The following is a 13399-nucleotide window of genomic DNA, read 5'->3' as shown; positions in this document are numbered from 1 at the left end:
AATCACCAACCTCAGCCCCCACCTCCAACCCCAGCCCCCGTCACCAACCCCAGCCCAAACCACCAACCCCTGCCCAAACCACCAACCCCAGCTTTCACCGCCAACCCCAGCCCCCACCACCAACACCAGCCCAAGCCACAAACCCCAGCCCTCACCACTAAACCCAGCTCTCACCGCCAACCCCAGCCCCCACCAGCAACGCCAGCCCAAACCACCAACCCCAGCCCTCACCACAACAGCTGAAGAATTTCAATTCTAATATGTGAATAAATTTAAATCAACAGGATTTTAATAAATCAGGAATAAAAAGCTAATCTCAGTAATGGTGACTTTGAAGCTACAGGATTGCTGTAAAAACCCATCGGGTTCACTGACGCCCTTTAGTGGAGGAAATCTGTTGTCCTTTCCTGGTCTAGCCCACGTGTGACTCCAAACTCAAAGCAACACTGTTGACTCTAAATTGCCTTCTGAAATGTCCGAGCAAGCCACTCAGTATACCAAAACCATCACAGAAATATCTAATAAGAATAAAACCGGACAGACCATCCAGGCTCAACCTCAGCATCGGACACGGACCTACAAAATCCTCCTCACTAACACCTGTGGACTTTTACCGCCAGTTAGGAGAGCTATCACAGACCAGTCAAATAACAGCCAGACATAGTCATACTCAAACCAAGCCTGGGAATCCATGAGGTGCTGGGGGCCATCAGCAGCAGCAGAATTGTACTCAACCACAATCTGTAACCTCATGGCCTGGCATATCCCCCACTCCACCGTTACCACCAAGCCAAGGGATTAACTCACGTTCAGTGAGGAGTGTAAGAGGGCATGCCAAGAGCAGCACCAGGTGTACCTAAAAATGAGATGCCAACCTGATGAAGCTACAGCACAGGACATGCTACAAGTGCTAAGCAATCCAACAACCAGCGGATCAGATGTAAGCTCTGCCAGCTCTGCCGTCTTGCTGCCGTTATACAGGGGCCTTAGTGAAACCGCACCTGGAGTATTGTGTACAGGTTTGGTCCCCTTATCCAAGGAGGGATATACTTGCCATGGAGGGAGTGCATCGGAGGTTCATCAGATTGATCCCTGAGATGGCAGGATTGTCTTATGAGGAGAGATTGGGGAGACTGGGTCTGTATTCCCTAGAGTTTCGAAGAATGAGGGGTGACCTCATTGAAGCTTATACAATCCTTACAGGGTGTTACAGGGTGGATGTGGATAAGATGTTTCTCCTGGCTGGTGAGTCTAAAACCAGGAGACATAATCTCAGGATAAGGGATAGGCCTTTTAAGACTGAGATGAGAAGGAATTTCTTCACTCAGAGGGTGGTGAATCAGTTTACTCTCGATCATCAGTAAAGTAATGGAAGGGGTCAGCAACAGGGCTATCAAGTGGCACTTGCTTAGCAATAACCTGCTCACTGATGCCCAGTTTGGGTTCCGCCAGGGCCACTCAGCTCCTGACCTCATTACAGCCTTGGTTCAAACATGGACAAAAGAGCTGAACTACAGAGGTGAAGCAAAAGTGAGTGCCCTTGACATCAAGGCAGCATTTGACCAAGTGTGGCATCAAAGAGCCCTTGCAAAACTGGAGTCAATGGGAATCAGGGGGAAAACTCTCCACTGGTTGGAATCATACCTAACACAAAGGAAGATGGTTGTGATTGTTGCAGGTCAGTCATCTCAACTCCAGGACATCACTGCAGGAATTCCTCAGGGTATGGGCCGGGTGCGGGAAGGTGGGATTAGAAAGGGCACCTGTGTGTCCTCAGGCTGGCATGGACAAGATGGGCTGAATGGCCTTCTTCTGTGCTGTAACTTTTCTATGGTCCTATGGTAGTGTCCTTGGCCCAACCATCTTCAGCTGCTTCATCGATGACTTTCCTTCCATCATAAGGTCAGAAGTGGGGATGTTCACTGATGGTTGCACAATGTTCAGCTCCATTCATGACCCCTCAGATACTGAAGCAGTCCATGTCCAAATGCAGCAAGACCTGGACAATATCCAGGCTTGGGCTGATAAGTGGCAAGTAATATTCGCACTCCACAAGTGCCAGGCAATGACCATCTCCAACAAGACAGAATCTAACTATTACCCCTTGATGTTCAATGGCATTACCATCACTGAATCCCCCACTATCAACATCAGGAGGTTATCATTGACCAGACACTGAACTGGACTAGCCATGTAAATACTGTGGCTACAAGAGCAGGTCAGAGGCTAGGAATCGTGCGATGAGTAACTCACCTCCTGACTCCCCAAAGCCTGTCCACCATCTACAAGGCACAAGTCAGGAGTGTGATGGAATACTTCCCACTTGCCTAGATGAGTGCAGCTCCCACAACACTCAAGAAGCTCAACACCATCCAGGACAAAGCAGCCACTTGACTGGCACCACATCCGTAAACATTCAATCCCTCCACCACCGACGCACAGTAGCAGCAGTGTGTACCATCTACAAGATGCACTGCGGGAATTCACCAAGGCTCCTTCAGCAGCACCTTCCTACTCCACAACCCACTACCATTTAGAAGGACAAGGGCAGCAGATAGATGGGAACACCATCACCTGGAAGTTCCGCTCCAAGCCACTCACCACCCTGAATTGGAAATATATCGCCGTTCCTTCACTGTCTCCCGCCAGACCCAAACAATCCTCATTCCCTCCCACTGATTCTGTTCCTCTTGTTTATAGGGCACACTGCAGAAATTCCTGGATGATTTGTTTCGTGCAGTGCTCAGTATCCATGCAGTGAAACCCCCCTTTGCTGTGAAGTATTTCTTTGATTTCCTGGAGGAACAGGCTGAGAAACGGGGCACCACTGACCCAGACACCCTGCACATCTGGAAAACCAACAGGTGGGTCAGCAGCTTCACGGGGCACTGGGTGGGTTCCATCGCACTGTGTACATTAGAAAATCACTGCTCTGAATCGAGCAACACCGCACTGACCTACCACTGGAGCTGGAGACTTTTTAACTTCCCAGATGGTTCTCAGAGACTCTGTCATGTCTCTATATGATTTCTGCCAGAACCTTTAAGAGTGGCTGCACAAGCTGCCATTCCAACTTCTATCCTGGGTGCCCAGTTTGACATCTCACCGGGGTCTCCCCGCACCCCGGGGTTTCCCTGCGGTCTCCCCACACCCCGGGGTCCCCCCGCACCCCAGGGTCTCGCCGAGCCTTTGAGTCAGTTTTCTATTCTTAAGCTTGATTCACTCAAAAGTGTAGAATTGAGATGTGTTTTCTCTTTCCTTTTCAGCTTGCCTCTGCGCTTTTGGGTGAATATCCTGAAGAATCCTCAGTTTGTCTTTGATGTGGAAAAGACTGACCATATGGATGCCTGTCTGTCAGTGATAGCCCAGGCCTTCATTGACGCCTGCTCCATCTCTGACCTCCAACTTGGCAAGGTAATCGCTCAGCCCAGCCAAGGCCCAATGGGGAATTACAGACTGGAACCTGAACTGGGGTTCGGGTGGTTTATATACAGAACAACAGATATCCGGGAGTGAGTTACAGACTGGAATCTAATCGAGGGATTCGGGTGGTTTATATATAGAATAACAGATACCCAGGAGTGAGTTACAGACTGGAATCTAATCGAGGAGTCCGGGTGGTTTATATATAGAATAACAGATACCCAGGAGTGAGTTACAGACTGGAATCTAATCGAGGGATTCGGGTGGTTTATATATAGACTAATAGATACCCAGGAGTGACTTAAAGACTGGAATCTAATCGAGAGTTTCGGGTGGTTTATATATAGACTAATAGATACCCGGGAGTGACTTAAAGACTGGAATCTAATCGAGAGTTTTGGGTGGTTTATATATAGAATAACAGATACCCGAGAGTGAGTTACAGGCTGCAATCTAATCGAGGGGTTCGGGGTGGTTTATATATAGAATAACAGATACCCAGGAGTGAATTATAGACTGGAATCTAATCGAGAGGCTCGGGTGGTTTATATATAGAATAACAGATACCCGGGAGTGAGTTACAGACTGCAATCTAATCAAGTGGTTCAGGGTGGTTTAAATTATAGAATAACAGATACCCAGGAGTGAGTTACAGACTGCAATCTAATCGAGGGGTTCGGGTGGTTTATATATAGAATAACAGATACCCGGGAGTGAGTTACAGACTGGAATCTAATCGAGGGGTTCGGGTGGTTTATATATAGAATAACAGATACCCGGGAGTGAGTTACAGGCTGGAATCTAATCGAAGGGTTTGGGTGGTTTATATATAGAATAACAGATACCCAGGAGTGAGTTACAGACTGGAATCTAATCGAGGGGTTCGGGTGGTTTATATATAGAATAACAGATATCCGGGAGTGAGTTACAGGTTGGAATCTAATCGAGGAGTTCGAGTGGTTTATATATAGAATAACAGATATCCAGGAGTGAATTATAGACTGGAATCTAATCGAGAGGCTCGGGTGGTTTATATATAGAATAACAGATACCCGGGAGTGAGTTACAGACTGCAATCTAATCAAGTGGTTCAGGGTGGTTTGAATTATAGAATAACAGATACCCGGGAGTGAGTTACAGACTGGAATCTAATCGAGGGGTTCGGGTGGTTTATATATAGAAGTACAGATACCCGGGAGTGACTTACAGACTGAAATCTAATGGAGGGGTTCGAGTGGTTTATATATAGAATAACAGATACCCGGGAGTGAGTTACAGTCTGGAATCTCATCGCGGGGTTTGGAGTGGTTTATTTCTAGAATAACAGATACTCAGGAGTGACTTACAGACTGGAATCTAATCGAAGGGTTCGGAGTGGTTTATGCATAGAATAACAAGGTTTTAGATTAAATCGATATTGGTCATACCATTGGTACTGGGCCTTTAGCTAGCCTCTGAGGTGACTTTATGTGCCTCTCCATTGCAGTGAGACAGCCCCAAATATAATTTTGAGCTCCAGCTGCTCACGCGATGCCGACATTCTCATTTCATTGAAAGTCTAATTTTAACTTCCAAATGGTCTAGCAATTGGAAAAGGTCAGAGTACAAACAGCATATGCGGTATAAATAAATAAATGAAACGCACAAGGCCATGCATTAATCTACCATTCCTGAAATCATTCCACAGCCAGGCAAGTTCTTTCAAAGTGTACTATGATTTTCATGTGGAAATGAGCCAGCCAATCAGCGCAGAGCAAGATCCCACGAGCTGCAATGAAATAAATGGTCGGTTTTAGTTATCTTGATTGATGAACTCAGAGTCAGAACTCTGCAGAGGACTCCCCTGCTCTTCTTCAATCAGAAGACGAATGGGGCCTCGGTTTAACAGCACCTATGACAGTGCAGCATTCCCTCAGCAGCAAAGCAAACATCACTTCTTGAGCTTGCTGCTGTTTCCCTGTTGTATATCCAGGGCTTTCATGGAACGTGATGCACAATCTCATCTTTTTTTTCCATTAGGATTCACCAACGAATAAACTCTTGTATGCCAAGGAAATCCCAGAGTACAAGAAGGCTGTGCAGAAATATTACAGAGAGATCCAGGAAATGATCACACTGAGCGAACAGGAAATGAATGCTCACCTAGCGGAGGAGTCCCGGGTAAGCACCAGAGACTGAGAAGAACGAGGAGCAAGGGAGATTGTAAAGGGAGATTTATTCTGTATCTAACCCCGTGCTGTACCTGCCCTGGGAGTGTTTGATGGGGACAGTGTAGAGGGAGCTTTACCCTGTATCTAACACCGTTCTGTACTTGCCCTGGGAGTGTTTGATAGGGACAGTATAGAGGGAGCTTTACTCTGTTTCTAAGCCCATGCTGTACCTGCCCTGGGAGTGTTTGATGGGGACAGTGTTTGACGGGGACAGTGTTTGATGGGGACAGTGTTTGATGGGGAGGGTGTAGAGGGATCTTTACTCTGTATCTAACCCCGTGTTGTACCTGCCCTGGGAGCGTTTGATGGGGACAGTGTAGAGGGAGCTTTATCCTGTATCTAACACCGTGCTGTACCTGCCCTGGGAGTGTTTGATGGGGACAGTGTTTGAGGGGACAGTGTAGAGGGAGCTTTACTCTGTATCTAACCCCGTGCTGTCCCTGTCCTGGGAGTGTTTGATGGGGACAGTGTAGAGGGAGCTTTACTCTGTATCTAACCCCATGCTGTACCTGCCCTGGGAGTGTTTGATGGGACAATGTAGAGGGAGCTTTACTCTGTCTGTAAGCATACTCAATCTTGCTGTGTCAATGTGACATATTGCTTCCCTCCTCAATTCTGATGTTGCTCCTGGTGACAAGCTGAGATGAATGAAGATGATTTGTTTTTTTGATGCTCGCTGTAAGGTGTAGCAACCCTTGGTTACAGAACTTGAAACACTTTCTTTAATTGTCTTTTCAGAAACATCAGAATGAATTTAACACCAATTTTGCAATGGCTGAAATCTACAAATATGCCAAGAGATATCGCAGTCAAGTGAGTTCCTTGCTGCCTCTTCTGTTTCCATAAATTCATGCTGTTTCTGTTCTGCAGAGAGAGCTAAGCAGGAGGGAACTGATCAAGTGACCAAGCAGACCCCAGCAGGCAGATGTGCTCCTATCTACAGCTCCCCCACCCCCTGCCCCCCGCAGCCAATCACACGCAGGCGTGCGCGCGTACACTCACTCACTGACATGCAGACAGATATGTGCGCACACGCGCGCACACACACACACACACATACACACACACACAGACTCAGACATGGTCAGACACATACACACTCAGAGACACGCCCTTTTACTCAGCCATGCTCAATCACTGACACGTGCATACTCACTTATTCAGAGATGTGTACTGACATACACACTCACTCATAAAATCACAATAGGAACGGGAGTAGGCCATTCGGCCCCTCGAGCCTGTTCCACCATTCATTAAGTTTATGGCTGATCTGATTGTGGCCTCAACTCCACTTTTCTGCCTGTTCCCATGAGCCTTTGACTGTCTAACTCAACCTTGAATATATTCAATGAGCCAGCCTGCACTGCTTTCTGGAGAAGAGAATTCCAAAGTCTAACACCCTCTGAGAGAAAAAAATCCTCCTCGTCTCCGTCTTTAATGGGAGACCCCTTATTTTTAAAATGAACCTTTAGTTCTAAATTCCCCCATGAGAGGAAACATTCTCTCAGCATCTATCCTGTCAAGCCCCCTCAGAATCTTATATCTTTCAATAAGATTGCCTCTGATTCTTCTAAACTCCAATGAGGAGAGGCCCAACAGACTCAATCTTTCCTCATAAGATAATCCTTCATCCCAGGAATTAGCCTAGTGAACCTTCTCTGAGCTACTTCCAAGGCAAGTATGTCCCTCCCTATGTAAGGAGACCAAAACTGTACGCACTATTCCAGGTGTGGTATTGGCAGCTTGGGTGTCTGTTTCTGCTTCTAAGTCATGAAAAAGGTTCAGAGATGGTTCACTTGGCTGATTCCTGGGATAAGGGTTTGTCTTATGAGGAAAGATTGAGCAGGTTAGGCTTCTCCTCATTGGAATTTAGAAGAGTGAGAGGCAATCATATTGAAATCTATAAGATTCTGAGGGGGCTTGAAAGGGTAACTGCTAGGAGGTTGTTTCCCCAGGCCTCTATAGTCAGCTCTGTCTTCAAACGCTTGTAATTGCCTGTATTTAACCTTAAGATACTAGTTTTAGACCCATGTTTCTCACCAAATTGCATGTGAAATTCTATCATGTTATGATCACTGTTGCCTAGAGGCTCCTTTACTTTGAAGTCATTAATTAATCCTGTATCATTACACATTACCAGGTCTAGAATACCCTGCTCCCTGGTTGGCTCTAGAATGTATTGTTATAAGACATTGTCTCAAATACACTCTATGAACTCACGCTCCAGGCTACCTTTGCCAATTTGATTCATCCAATCGACATGAAGATTAAACTTTCCCACAATTATTGCAGTACCTTTCTTACAAGCCTCCATTATATTATAACCACTGTTTGACAGAATATACATGAAGTGGGGCTAGTACAGACTAATAGACATGTATGCTCACTCACAAACATTCCAGCTGTGTCACTGGCTAGTGATTAGGAGTGGGAGTTCAACCTGACTTCTTTTTAAACCCCTTCCCTCACCCAGGAGCAATGCTTGTCACGACACTGTACTCCAAATATCACCAGTAGAAAATGGGAAGAGTGCCTTGGTTAGGAGCTGCCTCTGCTGTGCATTCTCTGTGAGCTTGTGTCTTTCACCCATTCAAGTTCCTCAGGTTCAGTTGCCTTATTATCAGGTGTCCCAGGTCAGCCTGCGATCAGGAATGACAAACTGAAAGCAGAGCTGTGCCCTTGAACTTCACATCCGTCTCACACTGTCTGCTCACGAATGTGGGCTCTGTATGGAGTAACGTTACACTGCTGCTGCTGCTGCTGCTTGTAGCTGCAGGCTGCATGCTACTCCTACCAGGAGATCTGCCATCATGGTATGTCACCCTCATCTGGCCAGTACCATTCGCACACATCTTCTGTAGCTCGTCTACAATCACTCTGTCACATCCGACATCCAAATATGACCAGCCCGACCCCTCCTGCTACTGCTCTCCACTAAGCACACATCTTAGCATCCACATTTCAAAGACCTCTATTTCCTTCCACAGATCTTTACTTATTGTCCATACAGGTCAGGGGCAGGTTCCTGCAGAATCCTGTTGTACGTGTCAAAAGCTGTTTACACTCGGCACAGGTTTAAGAGGTTTTGCACTATAGGAGGCAAGCAAAGTTTTAAAGATCCCACCTGTGAATGTTGGCTGCTCTCAGGAGGTTATAGAACAGGCTCCTGACTCATTCTCTTCTCTTTCTGCAGCCCGCCCACACTCACGCTCTCTCTCTCTCTCTAGGTGATGAATGCCTTGGAATCAAACTCAGCGACCCGACGCATGCAGTTTCAACACAAGTTTGAACAAGTCATTGCACTGATGGAGGACAATATTTACGAATGTTGTAGTGAGGCCTAGCTGGAGTGAGCTCACTGACTGAGCACACCATTGACCTGCACTTCTAACGCTGACAACCTTCAACAGACTGTTCTTCACAACAATTCGTCCATTAGTGCTGTCCAATGGCCCTGAATATAAAAGGGATTGTGTTTTACTCCAGTCAGTGACAGCCAGGCATGGGGGCTTTTGACCAACACTGAGAATTAGTGGCAACATGAGCTGTGGGTTATGGATGGCATGGGTTTGATATCCCTGTCTGATGGGCTGGTCATGAGTACAACCTGTGCAATCCCAGTTGGGGAGGAGGAAAGGGTTACAATTGACGGGGTGCTGTGGAGGAGAGAAGAAATGTATGTTCTTGGAATGGTGGTAGTGGGGGTGGGCGGAGGGGGGGGGGCGTTGTTATCACGGTGGGACCCAGCTATAGAGACATCACATCTGGCAGGCATTTGGCAGAGCAGTCTGATACAATCTGAGGAAAGCAGTGGGTGGGAGGAGACAGAAAAATCACGCAGAAAAATATCAAGAGCCACGAGTGTGGCTCTTTGAAACAGAGACATTGTAAAGAAGGGTAGGAATTGTACACAGAGCAGAACTGCTGCCAATAATCTCAGGGCTCCATCAATTGGGAATGAGGAGGCTCGGAGGGGCGTGTTACTGGGGGGTTGGAGGGGAGGGTGCGGGTGGACAGTCATCAAGTGACAGTCCTACATTCTCAGGGATTCATTTCAGATCTTGGGATTGAGTCAGTTGGGGGTGGGGGTGGGTGGGGCGGGGGATTTATTGTAGAAATGAGATTATTTCAGGATTGCACAGAATTGTTTAGCTTACTGAATTTTTTAAATGGAGACAAGAGCCGCCTTTCTATCCTTCAAATCAGGCTCCCAGTTTAATGGCCCTTTGCCACTTCCAAACTGAACATTGAGGCTCCAGTTCATAGTGATGTTTAATTTTACAAATGTAACGGATTAAGCAAGTGTACTTACTAACACATGTGGTTGGGGGAGGCCATTCAGCCCCTTCCAGGATGTTCACTGCTCTTGGCCTCAGCGGTCCTGGGTTCCATTCCACCCCACCCACCCCCTGCCTGCCCACCCCGATTGGCATCCATTGGTCCTGCTGTGGCAGTGGTGGGTAAGATGAGATGACTCATCCATGATGATCCATGCAGTCACATCCCCAGCCACCTGTTCACCCTCTGGGCTGGCATAGGTCTAGATGGGTTGAGTGGCCATGTGCAATTGGGTGTGTGCTGTTCCCTTGCTGCAGGATGAAGTGTATGAAGGTGATGGCTTACATTCCACAGCTAGAGATGAGCAGCGTCCCATCAATATATGGCAATAGAAACACCTCTGAAAATTGGTTAATTCCGGTTAATTATCTAGAGAATTAGTTATCTAGAGACATTAACACTAAATGATGAGGCTGCAACCTTGAATTCGATGGGACTGTCGAAACAGGCACCCAAGAACCCAATACGCCAATGGCACGAGTGTATGACTCTGAAGATGAAGTGCACAACCTGCCATATTGGTCAAGGCCCCTGCATAGTCGTCCAGGGTGTCCACCTGGATCAGGTATGAAGCCTATCGGCTGTCGGAGGCTCACTTTGAAAAATTGGTTGTGGATTCCCAGGACCAGGGAGCTGCTTTTGGAACCTGTCTGTAATAAGCCAGTGAGGCTGGAGAATCAGCAGGGCCTGCACCCTGCTCAGCACCAGCATGCCAGAACTTTCATACAACTCAAGAACTAATCCATTGCTGCAACAATAAGTGGGAATAAAGTGGAAGTAAATGCCATCAGATTAGCCATGATTTTATTGAATGGCAGACAGGCTCAAGGGGCTGAATGGCCTAGTCCTGCTCCTATTCCTTATGTTCTTATGTAAATACACTTCATACAGTCAACAACCATTAATCGTACAGTTAAGTGGGACTCTTCATTTCCCTGAGGCAGATTGTGTCCATGTAAAACAATGGATTTAAGCTGAGTCCTTCTTTTGGTGTCTAAGTGGTGCCAAGGTTCAGGTCTCTGTTGAACAGCACTGATTCAATCTGTCTCGAAGCTAACTGGCATTGTTTAGTGTTACAGCCTGCAAGCGATTGCATGGACTTCATTTAATGTATCAGACTATCGCTGTGAGTCTTTATATTTAATAAAATGGTTTCTTGCATGCTGGTTCATCCTCACTTTCTCAATGCTCAAGAACCAGGTTGGTGTTTGAAGCTAGTGCCCAGATTGAACCTCGAAACCATGATGAATGCCATGCTTCACAGGAGAGACACTAACCTCCTTGCGATTCATTTCATGAATTCAGTGATCATTGGCATCTGGTGTTATATCCAGTCCTTCCAAACAGAGTCATAGGCCAAAATTGTCCAGCCCATCACACTGGTGGGATCTTCCAGTCCCACTGACGTGAACAAAGATTTCAATGGCTCGTCGGCACCATCGTGGGAAAGCAGCCGTAGAGGGGTTGGAACATTCCGGCCAGTGATGGCTGAGTGAAAAGAATTGCACTCCTAACCCAGAAATAGGCCCCAGATGAATGAGTGAGAGAGAGAGAGATCGGAGTAGTGAACAAACAGGAATTACACAGCAGGATCCTGAGATGGTGTACAACAGTGCTTACGTCCTAGACTAACGTCAGAGCTTAAAGTGTTCCAAACTGTGAAATACTTGGGTAATTTGTGGCTTCACATCAGATATAATCAATATGGAAACAGCCAGATTGTCACTGAAACCTAACTGACAAGGAAACTGCTGCCAAGCCCAGGCAGTACGTGACTCCAGAATCACACTTAGATTGTCAGCTGGTAATGGCAAAGCAAACATCCGTTACAATCTGTGAAAAATAATTCAGAGGAAGACAAGGCCCAGAGACTGGAAGAGCAGCCCCGAGGACAGGGCCCAGAGACTGCGAGAGCAGCCCCGAGGACAGGGCCCAGAGACTGGGAGAGCAGCTCCGAGGGCAGGGCCCAGAGACTGCAAGGGCAGTCCCGAGGTCAGGGCCCAGAGAGTGGGAGAGCAGCCCCGAGGACAAGGCCCAGAGACTGGGAGAGCAGCCCCGAGGACAGGGCCCAGAGACTGGGAGAGCAGCCCCGAGGACAGGGCCCAGAGACTGGGAGAGCAGCCCCGAGGACAGGGCCCAGAGACTGGGAGAGCAGCCCCGAGGACAGGGCCCAGAGACTGGGAGAGCAGCCCCGAGGACAGGGCCCAGAGACTGGGAGAGCAGCCCCGAGGACAGGGCCCAGAGACTGGGAGAGCAGCCCCGAGGACAGGGCCCAGAGACTGGGAGAGCAGCCCCGAGGACAGGGCCCAGAGACTGCGAGAGCAGCCCCGAGGACAGGGCCCAGAGACTGGGAGAGCAGCCCCGAGGACAGGGCCCAGAGACTGGGAGAGCAGCCCCGAGGACAGGGCCCAGAGACTGCGAGAGCAGCCCCGAGGACAGGGCCCAGAGACTGGGAGAGCAGCCCCGAGGACAGGGCCCAGAGACTGGGAGAGCAGCCCCGAGGACAGGGCCCAGAGACTGGGAGAGCAGCCCCGAGGACAGGGCCCAGAGACTGGGAGAGCAGCCCCGAGGACAGGGCCCAGAGACTGGGAGAGCAGCCCCGAGGACAGGGCCCAGAGACTGGGAGAGCAGCCCCGAGGACAGGACCCAGACACTGGGAGAGCAGCCCCGAGGGCAGGGCCCAGAGACTGGGAGAGCAGCCCCGAGGGCAGGGCCCAGAGACTGGGAGAGCAGCCCCGAGGACAGGGCCCAGAGACTGATAAAGTAAGAGCTGATAAATTTGTAGTCACGTAACTTAGAGTGAAGTATGAACCTAATGAGTCTCCTACCAGCTGCTAAACCCAACAGTGTAGAAAGAGCTCACTCCCAGAATGAATTGGAGTAAATCTCTGTATCAGATCCAATTAAAGATGATGCTGAGCAAGCAGATCTCTAATAGATGGAGGGGGATGCACAAACATTCGCAGCTTCCAACATAGCAAAGCACAGCACTTGAGTGAAAGAGGCAAAGATGAAGTGTGTGCAGCCAGAAGTTCCAACTGGACAGTTCTCCTCATCCTCCTCCTGAGTCCCATTGTTTTGGATGCCACTCTCCAGGTAATTTGGTCCATTCCACGTGGTGTTAAACAGCAGCCAGTACTTGGGACAGTGAAGGCCGTGGACCTTGGCAAAATCCTGATAGAAGTGCTGAATCCCTGTACACCAGAGCTAGCCACTCCCCAAACTAAGTAGTTTGAATTAAGCTTGCACACTGGCACCTAGCCAACACGTGGAACATTGCTCAGGTGTGCACTGCTCACAAAAAACAAAAACAATCAGCTAATTACTGTCAAATGAGTAAAGTGCTGGAAGAGTTCTGTTCTGTTGAAGAGTCATACGGACTCGAAATGTTAACTGTGTTCCTCTCCGCAGATGCTGCCAGACCTGCT

General features: G+C 48.2%; 1 protein-coding gene across 1 annotated transcript; it reads left to right on the top strand.

Annotated features, from left to right (window-relative positions):
- Positions 1–472: 472 nt before the first annotated feature.
- LOC144676167 (plexin-D1-like) lies at positions 473–11137 on the top strand. The gene is made up of 6 exons (XM_078536662.1): positions 473–619; positions 2701–2864; positions 3267–3414; positions 5443–5583; positions 6372–6446; positions 8861–11137. Exons 1-6 carry the CDS (start codon positions 473–475, stop codon positions 8975–8977), a joined length of 792 nt encoding a protein of 263 aa, XP_078392788.1. The 3' UTR covers positions 8978–11137.
- The last annotated feature ends 2262 nt before the right edge of the window (positions 11138–13399 follow it).

This window comes from Cetorhinus maximus, unplaced genomic scaffold (assembly GCF_964194155.1).
Source record: "Cetorhinus maximus unplaced genomic scaffold, sCetMax3.hap1.1 HAP1_SCAFFOLD_1397, whole genome shotgun sequence".
NCBI classification, from domain to species: Eukaryota; Metazoa; Chordata; class Chondrichthyes; order Lamniformes; family Cetorhinidae; genus Cetorhinus; species Cetorhinus maximus.
The sequence above is the reverse complement of the archived record's forward strand: the minus strand, read 5'-3'. Positions and strand labels throughout refer to the sequence as shown.